Consider the following 17,949-nt stretch of genomic DNA (forward strand, 5'->3'; position numbering starts at 1 on the left):
TATGGAGCCCTGAATGTCTGCATTCCGAATGTAGCACACGTTTACATCAATCATAACAAACTACAGGGTATTTGATCTCTTCTATTAGAACTGTAAACATGGCGAGGTTTCACGGAGATGAAGATTCAAGGTCCTAATGTTTAACAAAACACATTCTAAGCACAGCAAGAAGGTAACACTGCCCGCAACACACAATTAAGGGAAGGAAAGGTTAAAGCTGATCTCCACAAAAATAGAGGAGCCCCAGAAAGACTGTGATTCTCCAAGCAGACAACTTGAGTGTTTTTGTGTAACTGTTTTGGGGATGGGTGTGTGGGGAGTCGGGGGTGTTAAGGATTACAATATTCGTCTCAATTTTGCAACTCATTTTATATGTGTAGGGAAAGATGGAAGAGGACGTGTGTGTGCACGTGTACGTGTGAATTCAAGGAACCTGAAAGCCAACACGACAGACCACAGACGAGGCAGTAAATTACACATCAGAGATGTGTTTGCAACGCACGTCACATTAATGGAGATGAGTGCCTTTCGGGTTGACCCCAGCAGCATCACTGCGTGTGACAGGCAAGGTCTAATCCACCTCGCAAAACTGTGGACACCCCGTGCTGTATTAGTAAGCTTGCCTGTGAATTTCACAGGCACTAGAGATGTATTTAGATTGGCTCAAATTCAAAAAAGGGCAACCAGGTCGGTTAAAAGACCTAAGGGCTTATTGAAAACATCCAGAGGCAGAGATGGGTCCTTGGCAGGACAGCTGTGAGAGGACCCAGCCCTGCTGGGAGACACCTACCGCCTAGTGTTTGCCTCAAGGCTGTGCTCTGGAGCGCCAGGGCTTTGGGGCCTGCAGTCCCTAGGTCTGATCCTGGCTCTGGGGCACCAGGGCTTTGGGGTCTCCAATCCCTAGGTCTGATCCTGGCTCCTATGTGCTAGGGCTCCTGCCCGCTCCCAGGTTGTTTCTTGATACAGAGAATGGGTGCTGTGCTAAGTACTTCACATAGATCATCTTGTTCACTCGTGACATCTCATCCGCTCTTTGCAACAACTTAACATCATTCTTGTCCACATTTTGCAGATAAGAAAACTAAATTAAGCCGGGCGTGGTGGCGCACGCTCGTAATCCCCGCGCTTGGGAGGTAGAGACAGGAGGATCGCGCAGGTTCAAAGCCAGCCACGCACGCTGGCTTAGGAGACCCTGTTTCCAAATAAAAATATAAAAATAGGTCTGGGAGTGTAGCCCGGAAGTAGAAGGGCTTCCAGGAACCCCAGTACCACCAAAAAAAAAAAAAAAAAAAAAAAAAAAAAAAGAAAACTAAATTAAATAACACCAGTAACTGATGAGTTGAGAGGGGAACTCAGGCAGCCCAGCTCTCACTTATGTGGACAAAAAAATAATCATGCTGAGAATCCAGTGAGAAGTTGTGCGGCACACTTAAATAATGAGTGGTACATGCCACCACCATCATACCACCACCGCCATCACCATCATCACCAACAGGGACCATCACCATCACCACTACCAAATACACCATCACTATTACCACCACCAATACCACCACCACCACCACTAATACCACCACCACTACAGCTAATACTCACACCATCGCCACCACCACCAATACCAACACCAACACCGACACCATCATCATCACCATCAACACATCACCACAACCATCACCACAGCCGCCAGCATCATCACCACTGATGTGAGTACTCAGCAAAGTGTATGAATTTAAACCTGGCATTATACATTGAGAGATCGCATACAAAATTTTTTTTGTTCAAAAACTTTGTTCTTTTTACTAATAACTAGATATTCAAGATTATATCATCTGACATTCATACTCAAGAAAACCTTATTACTTATCTTTTCCAAAAAATTTTCATCGTATCCCTCCATTCCATAAGCAGAACTGACACTAGACACGCATCATTTTTTTTCCAGTCAGGAAAATTACTATACTCTGAGTTGACAATCTTCATAGACTCAGTGCAGAACCGCACACAAAGGCGATGTCTGCAGAATGGCACAAAGCTGGGGGCAGTGACATCCTGGAGAAGCAATGGCTCCACACTTCCTCTAAAACTCTGGATTTTTATACCCAAGAGTTTTCCAAGCCGGGTGTGGTGGCGCACGCTTGTAATTCCAGTATTTTGGAGGCTGAGACAGGAGGATCGCGGTTTGCGGACAGCCTCAGCTACTTAGTGAGGCCTTCTGCAACTCAGTGAGACCCTGTTTCAAAATAAAAAAATAGGGCAGGGGATGTAGCTTGGAGGTCAAATGGCCCTGGGTTCCAAACCCAGACCTGCAAAAAAGAGAAAAAAAAAAAAAAGGAAAAAAAATAGTTTTCTAAGCTCTCAGCCATTGGAGTTTAGCTCTTTGGGGGGTGTCTTTATGTCCTAGAACAGCCAAGAGGCAGAGGGCGTTAAGAGGGAGGGCTGAGGAGCTGCAGATAGTGCTGCCTCCTGTGGACCCCCAGGTGGCTCCAGCCTGCAGCCGCTGCCACCTTCCTAGGACCACAGGCCCACTCTGTTTCTTTTCTCTGATGCCAGTCAGTTCTCCCGGCCGACTCAGTGGAGATCAGGAGGCTCCCAGCCGGGCTGCAGCAACCCTGGTGCTGTCCTGGCGGGAAGAGACCTGTTTGTTCTCACACCCTTTCCCGTGCCCAGCCCCGGTGCCAGAGCTGCTCTAAGCCCCAGCCAGCTGAGGCTCCTGAGTACAGGCACCCGGCCCAGAGCACCCTGAGGCTCCTGAGTGCATGCACCCTGACCCAGAGCACCGGGCACAGGCACACCAGTTGTTTTCTCTCCTAGGAAGCAATTCTGCGGCTGTGGTTTGGGCTCGCGATGAAGCGCGCCGCCTCTCATGTGAGTGGGAGCACAAGCACTGGGACCCCAAAGGCCTAAGTGGATTCGTCCCATTCGACCCCCTGCAACCTCGCTCTCCTGCTTCCGCTGTCCAAAAAACACAGATGGGCAGCTCTCCCACTTGCATGCTGGGAGATACCAGAGCCCAGGTCCCCTCGCTGTGGCCCCGGTCCACGGAGGGGCAGCACGGAGCCAATGGCTTGAAGCAAATGGCTACAAGCAGAGCCAGGCACTGGGTCGGAGCTCCGTCCCTCCAATTAACCGTGGTGTGACCGCGCAGGTCCCTTAACCTCCTGCGCATGGCGTGGTTTCTCATCTTTAGGTGGAGATTAACAAACAGATACATGACAGGAAGAAAGGAGCCACACATGTAGAAGGCTCGGAGCTGAGCGGCACGGACGGTTCAGATCGTCTGCTTGTCATAATCCCAAGTATGGTGTGAGTATCAGATAACAAATCATAGCTGGGTATGGTGGCCACGCTTGTAATCCCAGCATTTGGGAGGCTGAGACAGGAGGATCGCGGTTTTCGGCCAGCCTCAGCTACTCAGTGAGGCCCTTTGCAACTCGTTGAGACCCTGTCTCAAAATAAAGAATAAAAAAATAGGGCTAGGGGTGTCATCTTAGAGGTAGAATAACCCTGGGTTCCATCCCCATTACGGCAGAAAAAAAAATACAAATAAAACATGGCTTTATGATAATAAAAATCGGGTCAGTTAACTTCTTGAAGTAATGAAGAATTCATGATTTATGATATTTACTAAATTTATGGAATTTTCCATGGGCTAGTTTTCCTCAGCAAGTACATTATAATAGTGGGGCAATTTAGTGAATGCTATTTTGCTGACCTAAAGTAAAAAAAAAATCATGAACTAGAAGCTTAGTATTCAGAAAATACAACCCAAATATGAGGACGTACTGAACTCATTCTTAAGACATAGTGAATTCACTGGGAACATCAACCTTGCTAAGGAGATGGTTTCATTATAAACATCTCTCAGTTTTTTGTAAAGAAGTTTTAGTTACTTTAAAGGTACAGTATTATAACCAGGCACAGTGTCACAAACACCTGTAATTCCAGTACTTGGGAGGCTGAGATGGGAAGATTGTATGTTTGAGGCCAGACTCTGCGACTTAGTAAGGCCATCAGCAATTTAGCAAGACCCTGTTTCAAAATAATAATAAACAAAAAAAGGGATGGAGGCGTAGGTTGGAGGTACAATGTCCCTGGGTTCAACTCTCAGTAGAAAAACAACAACAACAAAACTTTGCAACTCAGTGAGACCCTGTTTCAAAATAAAGAATAAAAAATAGGGCTGGGGGTGTGACTCGAAGGTAGAATGCCCCTGGGTTCCATCCCCAGTACTGCAAGTGCGTGTGCGCGCGCGCACACACACACACAAACACACATACACACACACACACACACACAAACACACATACACATACCACTTAGCACTTTTCTACCTAAAGTTTTCAAATTACTATCAATTTTTGCAGAATCTCTGAAAATCGAAACCACAACAGGAAAATATATTACCCAAATGATTTAAGTTCACTGATTTCAAATGGGGGTTAACACATTTGTGTGTGGGTCTATATGCTTATTTCATCTGGCTCTACAATATGATGTATAACTGCTCTCATTTCTACGGAGATCAGTATTGTAGAACGTTTTCAGGTTTAATAAAGTCAGAAATTATAGAAAAATTTATTTTGGTGATATTGAAAAGCTCTAATTCTTTTAGATGACCAAAATTAAAAAAAAAACAACAACAAATTTTAAGTCTGTGTTTACAGCCAGAAATACAACTTTAAATACACAGAATTAAAACTCAAACAACACTGGATCTTATTATCATTCTACACCTCATTCAAAAAGAGCCATTAACAACAGGAAAGTTAAAAAATATGCATGTTCTTCAAATGCACAGAGGCCGTATACATCCCTGTAGCCCAGAGGCATGGTGTTTTAGTGTGGATGGAAGCCTGAGATGAAATACACCCGGTCACACTTGAGTGTTTAATGCAAACAGGGTTTTGGCACCAGAAGGTTTCAATGCAAAGGATCATAGCACTCTGATTAAAGGACTTGCATTTCAGAATGAAATGAATTTTTGCTCGGTGCCCTCATTGGGCAAGCCATCTAAGGAGCATGTAACCGCCAGGCTCAATGTCAAAGATTTGTGCCTGGTGCTGTGCTGGGCCATCCCTGGGACACTGCACTGCACGCACAGCTTAGGATACGTACTAACTATTGTCTCATGTTAGGGACTGCTTACTCTCCCAGTTTACTTGTTATTCTGAGTTCATTTAAATGAAAGTTAACTTGCAAAACAGAATAAAACTCCTTTGCCGGGCTTGTCACAAAAACCTTATATGAAAAAATCAGAGCCTATGAAGTTGGAACTACACTTGAGAAGTGTTTCTGTCGGGGAGAGAATTTTACATAAAACCTTACACTGGGGACGGGATCAAAATAATTTGATGGAATAGCATCAAATATGTGGTATCAATTTAGGAGTAACAAGAGACGCGAGAAGATTTATAATAAAATCACTGCCACTTCCCAAAACTGCTAAGCCGCAAATTTAATATGTAAAAAGGCAAAGTAGAGAATATGGATACAGCTCATACAGAAGAGGCAAAGGTAACAGGTGTTTTCTCACAAAACTACATACCTCGGCCTTTCTTAACAACATGAACAGAACGTCTACACAAGTTCTTGGCTTGGGAATGATCCAAGACGTCATTACGGACTGATTTCTACACCGAGAAGCATCCAGATGTGGAATTTCATCATTAATTTTGAATGTTTATCTAAATGTAAAATATGGTAAGAAAAATATACCTCAACCGACTTGTGAAACAGCAGCATAAAGGAGTGCAAAACTGGTTAAGTTCGACTGTCGCTTTGCCGTTTAGAACTGTTAAGGCTGGTGAGACCCAGCTGTGGGTTCCTGTATCTCAAGTTCTTCAGCTAATATGGAAGACATGAATTTTACTCCTTTTCCAACGTGGTCATACTTTCATGAACATAACTCTACGTGGCAGTGTCCAAGGTTGACAGTCTGGTCTTTCCTCATGAGCGGTGATGTGGTAAGCTGCCTGTAAGACCTTACAAAATAGGACCTTAAAAAGTGCTGTTCCAGCCGGGCGTGGTGCGCACGCTTGTAATCCCCGCGCTTGGGAGGCGGAGACAGGAGGATCCCGCAGGTTCAAAGCCAGCAGGCTGGCTTAAGAGACCCTGTTTCCACATTAAAAAAAAGTATAAAAATAGGTCTGGGAGCATAGCCCAGAGGTAGAAGGGTTTCCAGGAACCCCAGTACCACAAAAAAAAAAAAAAAAAAAAAAAAGGCGCTGTTCCAATCTGGTCGGAAGGAAGGTTCTGCTGCATGGATGTCTACGGTGATGATCTCAGTGTCAAAGGCTGGAAACTCAAGAAATTTGCTAGGTTCTATTGTTTAACACTAGCCTAGTGAAGATCATTATTTTATTATTATGAGGATCTGCAGCAGCTTGGCTTAAATCCAAGACACATAATCCATCTTAGATGTCATCCCATCACTCCAACTTTCTCTACAACCAGCTGAATAAGAGTTGGTAGCTTAAAATAATTCTTTCATCAGCCAGGCTTCGTAGTGCACAGGGGTAATCCTAGTACTCAAGAGGCTGACACAGGAGGATCATAGGTTTGAGTCCAGCCTCAAGCTACCTAGTGAAACCCTCAGAAACTTATTAAGACCTTATTTAAAAAAAAATAGGCTAGGGGGTGTAGCTTGGGGGTAGAATGCCCCTGGGTTTAATCTATAGTGTACACACACACACACACACACACACACACACACACACACAATCTAACAGCAGCGCTTCAGGTACGATTTGTGATATTCTGAATTTATTCCAATGAAATAAAATTAATCTCAGGACACTGAGAGTTTACACACCACGGTAAGCAGGGGTCTGGTGGGCTTGAGGACTTGTGTGCTGTTGCGGGGAGAAAATCGAAGATGCCCCGAGGGCCGGTCGCACGAGAGCCTCTCTTTTTTCAGGCCACACTTACTAGTCTTGAGAACCCTCAAGCTGGAGAGCCCCGCTTCTGGGCCGGGACACAGCTCAGTGGTCGAGGGCTTGCCCAGCATGCGTAAGGCCCGGGCTTAACCGCGTACCTCAAAACAAAACCCTCCCCAGCCCACTTCACAGAATGCTCTTACTGGGCACACAGAGGGCCCTTAGGGCGTAGACATGTGCTGATATAATAAAAGGGCGCAAAGCCAGGCGTGGTGGCACATACCTGTAATCCCAGTACTTGGGAGGCTGAGATAGGAGGATTCCAGGCTTGGGGTCGGTCTCAGCAATTTAGCTAGGCCTTTAGAAACTTAGTGAGACTCTGTTTCAAAATAAAAAACAAAATAGTAAAATAGGGATGGAGGTGTTCAGAGGTGGAAGCCCCTGAGTTCAATTCCCCGTAACACACACACACACACACACACACACACACACACACACACACACAGAGTGAGAGACAGAAAGAAAATGAAAACTAAGGCCTGAGAAACAAGCCTTTCCTCCGCCCCAAGGGAAGCTGCTTGCTCGCCTGCTGGGTGGAGGGACAGGAATTCCCAGCGCTGCCTGGCAAAGGGAGACGATTCCTTTCCACAGAGGAAGGGAAAGAATCCCCAGGCTGGTTAAAGCATTAGCTGAGTGGAGGGTGGAAGCCCTCGGCAATCTCCCTTTAACTGGAAAGGACACGCTTTTTAAGTGCAATCGAAGAAGGATTTCCTGAAGGGCATGGTGCTTTGTGTTCGTAGCATCTACCAGGAGCCTGGCACTGCTTTTTGCTGCAGCCCGGAAGACCAGATAGAGTCAGCGATTAATTAGATTAGTTATAACTCGCTACCATTTAAAGATCACCAAAGAAATCCCCCAAAACCGGTCGAGGAGAGCAGTTTTAGATGCAGGGGTATTAATGATTTCTTCTCCTGAACCTTCAGTCAATGATAGGGAAAATGTCAGAGCCAGCGACGGTCTCTTAATTGCTTGTGCGATTCACAATGCACAAGAATCGACACGGCAGCTTTTTGTAGCCGTCATCAAAGTGTCAACAATGATTATTGCCAATATGGTTCCACAAACGCCAATTGCCGGGCAGCTGTTTTCTTTCAAACGGGTTCCAGGGAGGAGGTTGTATGTTAAAAGAAGTCTTCGGATTGTGACCCTGCGCCTCCATTAAGCGGGCTTTCCTTTCTCTAATGAAATCAGACATGAGTTTTGAGAAGAACGGCGCAGAATGATGAACAAAACGCATATTTGTGTAAATCCCCAGGACTCGCTCTCTCAAGAACACGGGCTTTTTAGAGAGTCAGGTCAAATCCCCCAGAGATCAAGTGAGACCAGTTCTGTTTTCTTTTCCTTGCGCGGATTCCCTGCTGAGCAGCTGGCTTGCTGGAAGCACACTCCGACTGTCATTTGTAAGAGGCAGGCCGCTCAGCTATAATTACTAATTTGATGTCACACTGGAATTGCGGTTCAGCTGTGAAAAGATCGACCACCAGGGAGATCCGCATTTCTCTGTCTCATTTAGAGCAGGCAAAACTGCTGGAGCCGTGAATGGAAGATGCCCTTCCATGAAAAGGGAACGGATTAAACAATAAAACAAGTCATAGCAGCTGTCAGAACTTGACAATGGTTAAAAAAAAAAAGCACTGTTTCACTTTTTTTAAAAAAGAAAAAATGCAAGACATCTGTACATGCGCGTTCTGATACTTGTTGCCATGAAAGTGATTCCATTATTGTTAGAATATAACTTCTTTATTTCCTGCAGCTCCGGCTTTATTATTATGCTAATGCAAATCGTGCTAATTACGTGTCAGGCTGATATCAAAGGAGGGGATTTGTCTGCACCTATATCACTAAATATTTGAAACGATGGCTTCAGAACTTGTCACCAACAAGTTAAAAGTATGGGGAATTAAAATGGTTATAAATGTGACTCCGATGAAAATCTAAGAATGAGAATCCAGATGCCTAATTAGGCCGTGTCAGTGGAGACTCTATGAATATTGTTCTTGGCACTACGAAGTGATTTTTTTTTCTTTTTTGGTGGTACTGGAGGTGGAACCCAGAGGCATTCTGCCTCCGGGCTATCCTCCCAGACCTATTTTATACTTTATTTGGAAACAGGGTCTCACTAAGTTGCTGAGAGCCTCACTCAGTAGCTGGGGCTGGCTTCGAACCTAGAAGATCCTCTTGTCTCAGCCTCCCAAGTGCCGGGATTACAAGCTTGCGCCACCACGCCCGGCTACAAAGTCATTTTGAAGGGAAAAGTTCTATACAATGATAGCAATAGAATAATTTTCTTGCAAATCATTTGCTTTCATTTATAAAATTCTGAAATGTAGAAAATAAATACTGTTAGCCTTCTCTAAATATTTCAAACCAGAGGTACCAGTTATTGTTCTGATTATATTTATGGCTTTATTTATAAGAAAAATAATTGTATGATTTTTTTTGGGAAGAGTAAAAAACAGCTGATCATGAAAGAAAACCCAAAAGTTGGCAAAAAGGAAAAGCAAAGAAAATTTTTTATAAAGTTTTGAGCTCAGCTACATTAGTGTGTGTGTGTGTGTGTGTGTGTGTGTGTGTGTATGTGTGTGTGTGAAGGTTGAACCTAGGGGCATTGTATCTCCAAGCTATATCCCCAGACCTATTTTATTTTGAAATGGGGTCTCACTAAGTTACTGAGCCTGTCCTCAAACATGCGATCCTCCTGTCTCAGCCTCCCAGGAACTGGCATTATAAGTGTGCACCACCATGCCTAGCTAATATATCTTATTTAATGTGTTACAGCTTAGTAAATATTTCTAGACTCTAAACAAACTGCTATAAGGAGTTCATTTAAAAAGGAGAGACGCTCTTCCTAGGGCAGGAAGCGTTCGTTCCATCACCAACTTGTTTTCCTTTCATATTCCACACCCTTAAGCTGATTTCTTTGCCTACGAAACATCTGTACGATACAAGGACAGGCGAGTGGCCTTTCGGAGCCTCTGCCTTCTGGAAGAACTACCCAAAGCCTCAGCTCCCAAAGAAGTCTAATGTCTTGGATGTTTTTCCCTGGGCAACAGTGTAGGCAAATTCAAAGTTTGTGCAGTAGAAGGAATAGGGGCCAAAGACCATATGTATAAAAATGTACACTTGAAAAGTTATAAAGAAATATTCAAACCTCTTGCATGGAGGAAAATCGGATCTTTTTTCTTTTTGGTACTGGGGACTGAAATCAGAGGCATTCTACTTTTGAGCTATACCCCCGACCCTTTATATATTTTTTTTATTTTGAAATGGGATTCATTCATTGCAGAGGCTGGCCTTGATCTTGCAGTCTCCTGTCTCAGCTTCCCAAGTACTGCATGCACCATCAAACCCAGCTAAATTGGTTCTTTATACGAAACCAAAATAATTCCTTTTACTACTTTAAAAAACTGCCAAGACTCAGGATGAATGGCTGTGCACTGAATTTCCCTCTCGCAATGCTTCTGTCAACAGGTCATATGTTATACATTTCCCTGCTCACTGTCATGAATAATGGGATTGACATAATTTTTTTATATATCCTTAAAAGAAAGGAGATAGAGATAGAGACTCCTAAAAAGAAGACCGTATTGCACGATGGTTAGAACTGCGCATTCTGGCCAGGCTTGGTGGTACAAGCCTCTAATCCCAGTACTTGGGAGGTTGGGACAGGAGGATCACAGGGTTAAGGCTAGTCTCAGCAAATTAGTGAGGTCCTTAGCAACTCAGTGAGACCCTTTTGAAGAAAAATAAAATGCCAGGCGTGGTGGTGCATGCATGTCGTCCCAGCATTTGAGAGGCTGAGACCGGAGGATTGCGGTGCGCGGGCAGCCTCAGCTACTACTTAGTGAGGCCCTTTGCAACTCAGTGAGACCCTGTTTCAAAATAAAGAATAAAAAATAATAGGGCAGGGGGTGTAGCTAGGAGGTCGAATGCCCCTGGGTTCTATCCCCAGACCCGCAAAAAAAAAAAAAAAAAAAAAAAAAGAAAAAGAAAGAAAAAAAGAATAATATAGGGCTGGGAGTATAGTCAGAGGTATAACACCCCTGGGTTCAGTCCCCAGTAAAGAACAGAACAGAAAAGAAAAGAATAAGGAAGCGTGGCTTCCGGTCTCTCAAGCTGCCCCAGCTTTCCTTCGCACTGAGGGGAGAGGCGGGGAGGGAGCAACGAGGGCCACGTATTCATAAAGCATCCCAGCAGCATCCTCAGGAAAGGGCATTTCTGTTTCAACACATTTCTATATTATCCCTTTTCACAGGAGCTACATCAGCACAGGGGGCTGGACATTTTGGGCGAGGAGGCTGGCAGAATGGCGTTAATGGCGCCACTTTCTGGAAAGCGCGTCCTCCTGTGGGCAGAAGGGTGGAAAGGGGCTCAGGGAGCTGCCTGCTCTGCCTGAGGAAACAGCACATCTCCAAGGTGTCAAAGTGTGGCTTTAGCCGGGCATGGTGGCGCACACTTGTAATCCCAGTACTTGGGAGGCTGAGACAGGAGGATCTTCTGGGTTTGTGGCCAGCCTCAGCTACTTAGGGCTCTCCACAACTTAGTGAGGCCTTATGCAACTTAGCAAGACCCTGTTTTAAAATAAAGTATAAAAAAATCAGACTGGGGATGTAGCGTGGAGGTAGAATGCCCCTGGGTCAAACTCCCCGTACCACAAAAAAAAGACAAAAACCAAAAACCCAAAACCAATCAAAACTGCGACTTTCCCCTGTACGCGTCTGGCATAGGTGTGTGGCAACATCTCGTCCTTAGCTGTATCTTTCATTCTTTCTTTTCTTTTCTTTCTTTTTTCCTTTGTGGTACTAGGGATTGAATCCAGGGACATTCTACCTCTGAGCTACACCTCCAGCCCCATTTTATTTTTTATTTAGAAACAGTCTTGCTTAGTTGCAGAGGGCCTCATTAAGTAGCTGAGGCTGGCTGCAAACCTGTGATCCTCCTGTCTCAGCCTCCTAAGTGCTGGGATTCCAGGTGTGCGCCACAGCACCCAGTGCTATAACTGTCTTCCTTGATAGTGGTTACTGGTTCTGCAGACTTGGCCCTTGTTGCTTGAAATGGAAAAAAATAAAAACCAATGTAGGAAGAGTGTCAGGGACCTGGGGAGGAAGGACAGACTGGCGACGGGGCAGGGACGTCATTCTGTGTGCACTGCGCGCGGTTCTCACCACGGGACGGGCCTGTGGTCAGGATGCTGAATGTCTGTGCGGCCCTTTTAACAACTGGACGTTTTCTCCTAGGAGTAAGCCCCCCAGATAGTAAACCTCTGAGCCTCTCAGACTTGTAGGCTTGTTGAAGTTTGGCACTTGAAAGAAATGTTCACGCACAGCATCTTGGGAGTCGACTGCCATTGTTGTTGATTCCTATAGCTAACGTTGGCTTCAAGGTGGCTTACACGCAGGTCCAAGTGTAACACTATACTCTCACCAACGTGCAACGAAACACAGATGGCCAACGAGGACCGTGTCCTGGTTTTCCCTCAATTCTTTCCCTGCTGGAATCTGGCTTTGGCCCCCACCCGCCCTCTGCCGCCAGGCCCCGCTGATGGGAAGCCTAGTCCTCGGTCCTTAGCCTCCCTGGCCTGGCAGGGGTGTGCGATTCTACAAAGGTCTCCTCCTCTGGTTTCTGGGCTGTTCCTGGAACACAAGTTCCCTGAGGTAGACACCATGGCCCTCTTGCGTCCTTCCTACAACGCTTGGCAAAATGCCGGCTCGCCACAGACGGTCACCGAGGCATCTACATAACCAACCAGTGTTCCCGCGCCGCTCCCTCCTCAACGGCTGGCCCGTGGGCCCTCTCCTCCTGACCCCGTCACGTGGTGCTCTTCGTATTCAGGCCTGGGCCGCTTCTCTCCTCTCCACACCCTCAGGGAGGCCTCCGCCCTCCTCCGCCTTTGCTGACCAGCCTTCGTGCTGTACTCTGCTCCAGTGAGCGCAGCGAGCCCTGCCCAACTGTCCAAGCACAAACGCAGGGCTGTCCCTGGCCCTCCACACACGCTCCCGGCCCCGGGCCTCGACTATCCAGGTCCGCCACCCCAGCTCGGGCCCCAGCTTCTTGGGGTTACTGCATCGGCCTCCCCAACTGGACCAAGGCCCCCCATAGCCTCGTCTCTCCTTCTGGCCAACGCCTGGGGCTCCCTGGGCCTTGGCCCGTTGCTCCTCCTCTGGCCGACTCCTCTTAAACCCCGCATCACCTTCTCCAGGAAGCTCCTTCCTGGCCCTGCGCCGTCTGCGTCAGGTGCCCCGACACCTGTTCCAAGCACCCGGAGGGCCTTCCTCATGTGACAGGGACATTTCCTACCTCCCGGTGGCTGCCCTTGCGAGGTGTGCCTGGGCAGCCTCTTATTTTAGCCCCCAGTGCTGGGACAGCAATCATGAAGATATTCATAAACATCTCTGGGTGAAAAATGAGAGTAGACAAGCACATTTATAAAATCTAAATGGAAATGGAATGACATTCTAAATGAATTTCACTAAAAACAAAAAAACTAAAAAATATTCTTGAGTCTTGATTTCCAGTGGAATAGTCTGGAAAAGCCTCTTTCATAGCTGAGGAGTAGGAATATGTAAAGATCCATGGGTCTCTTTCACGGAAGCATGTTGATTTGGCTCAGTTTACATTTTTACATATAGGAATCTACTTCTCAAATTCTTATTCAAACTGACCCTTCACATCGACTGTCTATAATCTTGTATAATAAACGAAGTGTTGCCGGGCGTGGTGGCGCACGCTTGTCATCCCCGCGCTTGGGAGGCGGAGACAGGAGGATCGCGCAGGTTCGAAGCCAGCCGTGCTGGCGTAAGAGACCCTGTTTCAAAAATATAAAATAGGTCTGGGAGTGTAGCCCGGAGGAAGGAGGGCTTCCAGGAATCCCAGTACCACCAAAAAAAAAAAAAAAAAAAAAACGAAGTGTGATTTAAATATTGCCTTCTGTACAACATCAGACAAAGAGAAAAAGATGTGGTCTTGTCTTCTCTAATGTTTAAGTAAAAATGAGACAATCATATCTTAACTTTTTTTTTAAGAGATGGTCTTCCTAAGTTACCCAGGCTGTTCTTGAACTTGAGACCCTCCTGCCCCAGCCTCCCAAGTAGCTGAGTTTACAGGTGTGTGTCATGCATAGCTTCCTACGTTAATACTGTAGAGTTGTAATCTGAAGCTGTTCAGGCAGATGCTTGACAGATGAGAAAACTGACTTAGACAAAGAGACAAAGAGAAGGTCCCGTCCGCTCAGTCGGTGGCCGGGTGGCCTCGGGACCCCGCTTTTTGGCTCACGGGGGCATTCTGAGCTGTAACCCAACCTTTGTAAAGTTTACATGTGAGCAACTATGTTTTGGAAGCAGGCTGCGTGTCAATCTCTGAATCACACAACGAACAATCATCTCACTTCGACGGCGCAGGGGGGAGAGCGAGCGGCCGTCAGTTGAGGGCTGTGCAGGAGGGGACGGAAGTGACACGGGCAGGACGCGGAGGACACGGAGCCGCCAGGGCCCAGCTCGCGCTTACCTTTTCTTTGTCACTGGCTTCTCTAGCCACGGTAGAGCCCTGAAACAGAAAGAAAAGTAAAAATGTGTACACGCCTGGCTGTGGGCCTCGCTCATCAAACAGGAACACGGTCCTGGGCGGTGCGGGGCTGAGGGAGGACGGAGAAGGGAGCACCACTGGACGCCTGAGCCCGCTCTGCCTCCTGTGGTCCTCCCCACAGGAATCCTGTCCTCTGCCCACACCCCAACCGTCCCTGCATCATCACCTCTCCTGTCTTTCTCTATTTTTTATTTATCCACCAGCTGGAAATCAGAAAGCCTCTCTCTCTCTCTCTCTCTCTTTGGTACTGGGGACTGAACCGAGGGGCACTCTACCTTCAAGCCACACCCCCATTACTATTTTATTTTGAAGCAGGGTCTCCCTAAGTTCCTGAGACTGGCCCTCCAACCTGTGTTACACTCCCACCTCAGTCTCCCAAGTATTGAGATTACAGGTGGCCAGCAGCATGGCCTATTTAAATTTCACTTTTAAGACAGAGCCTTGTAAGTTGCCCTGGCTGGTCTTGAACATGCCAGTGGAAGTGTTTCCTTCGCCCAGTCTCCGCCCCCGGCCCTCCATCACTCCACTGGGGCTCCCCTCCTTTATCTGAAGTCACTTTCCTGTCCCGATTTCTCTCTGGCTTTCACACATGAAGGGAAACATGTGACCCTTCCCTTTCTGCAACTGGCTAATCTCACTCAGCATCTTCTCGCCTCTGCTTCCCAAGTAGCTGCAAATGCGGGCACACCCGGCTCTGACAATCTCTTCAGCTACACATTAAATACTGGATCAAAGCGACCGCAATTGCCACATGTGACCTGTCTCATTATTTTCCAAGGGGAAGGCGCCACCAGCTGGCTGTGGCAACTGCGGGGGGGGGGGGTACTGAGCGCCCTTCCCCAACACCCACCTTCCAGACATGGGCGGGCCTCACCCTGCTGGCTGCCTCCCCAGTCACCTGTCCCCGGGTGCCCCAGCTCCTCCCTGCTACTCTAGGCCAGCCCCTGCGGGTGCGTCCTGACCCCTTCGCTTTGCAGACTCCTTCAAAGACACACGTCTACCTGCAGCTCTTTTATGCCTGGCCCTGTGCTGAGCAGAGAGGCAGAAAGTGGAAGAAAACCCAGTCCTTGATCTCTGCGGTGTGTGTCTGCTGCAGAGGATTTCACAACTGGCCTCAAAGCTCTGGCTGTCCAAGATGGCTGGGGTGCCCTCAGGAAGAATTCAAGCAGAGAAACTTCCCTTTTCTGGTGTGAGACTTTTTTTTTTTTTTTTTTTTTTTTTTTTGCAGTACTAGGGATGGAACCCAGGGGCATTCTACCTCCGAGCGACACCTCTGGCCCTATTTTTTATTCTTTATTTTGAAAAAGGGTCTCACTGAGTTGCAAAGGGCCTCCCTAAGTGGCGGAGGCTGTCCTCGAACCGTGACCTCCTGTCTCCGCCTCCCGAATGCTGGGATTACAAGCATGCGCCACCACGCCGGGGTTGGTGGAGTCTTTTAAAAACGTCCTTTTATTGGTGCACTGTGACTACACATCAGCACGAGGGTCCGAGTAACCGGAGCGCACAAGCACAAAGCTCTTGGCGAGCGTCCTCAACCTGCTCCCTCTCCTTCCGGACACGACACTGAGACTGGCACCGATATCTTTGTGTGTGTACGTGGTGCAGTGGACGTGTTTCCTTCGCCCAGTCTCCGCCCCCGGCCCTCCATCACGCCACTGGGGCTCTCCTCCTTTATCGGAGGTCACTTTCCTGTCCCAATGTCTCTCTGGCTTTCACACGTGCAGGGAAACATGTGACCCTTCTTCTGTGACTGGCTAATCTCATGTAGCATCTTCTCTAGTTCCAACCATATTCTTGCAAATGACATAATTTTGTTCTTCTTTATGGCTAAGTAAATTTCATTGTGTAGCTGGGCGTGGTGGCGCACGCTTGTAACCCCAGTACTTGCCAGGTCTCCTTCCAGCAGCTCAGGAGTTGACATGTGAGTGGCCAGGAAGCCACGCGTGTAGGGCTGCGAGCGAGCCCAGCGCTTGGTGCGTTTAGTGAGGCTCTGGGTTCCATCCACAGCATCGCAAAAGACAATGGGGGAAAAAAAAATCTTGAACAAACAAAAAACCCAAGGGCCAAAAACCAAAAGGCACCTGTGGCTTCAGGGGTCCCTCTGGCTTCCTGCCAGGGGACAATCAACCCAGCACAAGGAGTGGGTGCCCTGAGCAGCACCGCAGAGACTTGGTGGCTGGGACCCCCCCGGGGCAATTCCAGGGAGACAAATGCTGGAGCTAAGATTGGGAGGAAGGACAGGGAGAAGATGGATGTTGGGAGAAGCCCGTACCGTTTCCCTCACTTAGACGAGCATTTCTCAGTGTGGTCAGGGGTCTGCAAAGGCAACACTGATTTGAATAATACTAAGTATTTTTATAATACTAATTTGACATGATTTGCCTTTTCACTGTCTTGATACTCACATAGACACTAAAAAAAGTGCAATGGTGGGCAAGGCTGCTGGCAGCTTAGCTTAAGTCAAGCAATGGCACGAAGTGGTAGTTACAGTACTTGTCATTAAAAAAAAAAAAACAAGCCAGGCCTGGTGGGACACCCCTGTAATCCCAGTATTTGGGAGGTGGAGACAGAAGGATTGCAGGTTTGAGGCCAGCCTCAGCAACTTAGCAAGGTCCTCAACAAATGAGTGAGACCCTGTTTCAAAATAAAAAATCAAAATAGGGCTGGGGTGTGGCTTAAAGGTAGAAGGCACCTGGGTTCAATTCCTACTACCACACAAACAAAAAACAAAACCCAAAAATAATAAAAGCAAACCTAGCATCATGTAAACATGTGAAACAATAAAATTAATTTCATTAAATCTCGACCCTGGAGTACCACACCGCTACTATCTGTGCAGGAAATATACATGAAATGCTTCTGCTGAGAAAGAAAACCTTTCTCAGAACCATTTTTTGCAATGGTTTCAGTTATGAGCTGAACTAGCTACTTTTTTCATGAAACAACGTTTCTCATTTGAAAGAACAACTGACAATTTGTATTTGTTCAGCTCTGAGAAACTGGCAAATATTTGCTCAAAAACGAACAGAGCTGCTAGACTCCTCTGCGCGCTGGGAAGCTGTGTGCTGTCATTTTACAGAAAACAATCCACAGAGTTTGTTGCCGGTGATAAAGAGCTTTCAAGCGAAAACCAGAATTTCCAAAAGCTTGTCTCCGCCCCGAGCCAGCCAACGTTCCAATCCACTGAAAGCCGTTCCCCGGGAGTTTGGTAGTGAGATGACTGTGACTCCCGCATACTGTATAATGAGATGAGTCAATATATGGAAGAGCCATATAACTTAGGGAACCCATATGTCCCCATGTCGGGGGTGGGGGGCAGAAAACCACCAGCCCAGCACAGCCGGGGATGGTGGCACATCTCTATACTCCCAGAACTTGGGAGGCTGAGACAGGAGGATCGCAGGTTCAAGGCTAGCCTTAACAATTTAGTGAG

The 17,949-nt window shown here is 47.0% G+C and overlaps 1 protein-coding gene across 1 annotated transcript in view; it reads right to left on the reverse strand.

Annotated features, from left to right (window-relative positions):
- The window catches only part of PIP4K2A (phosphatidylinositol-5-phosphate 4-kinase type 2 alpha), a gene marked incomplete at both ends in the record, with an annotated part of 165,876 nt that overhangs the window by 17,526 nt on the left and 130,401 nt on the right, over window positions 1–17,949 (reverse strand). The window contains one exon of the mRNA XM_080716894.1: window positions 14,439–14,477. Coding sequence (XP_080573020.1) covers window positions 14,439–14,477 — 39 coding nt within the window. The remainder of the gene's footprint in view (window positions 1–14,438; window positions 14,478–17,949) is intronic.

The sequence above is a fragment of the Muscardinus avellanarius genome (genome assembly GCF_963383645.1).
Source record: "Muscardinus avellanarius genome assembly, chromosome: 20".
NCBI lineage: Eukaryota > Metazoa > Chordata > Mammalia > Rodentia > Gliridae > Muscardinus > Muscardinus avellanarius.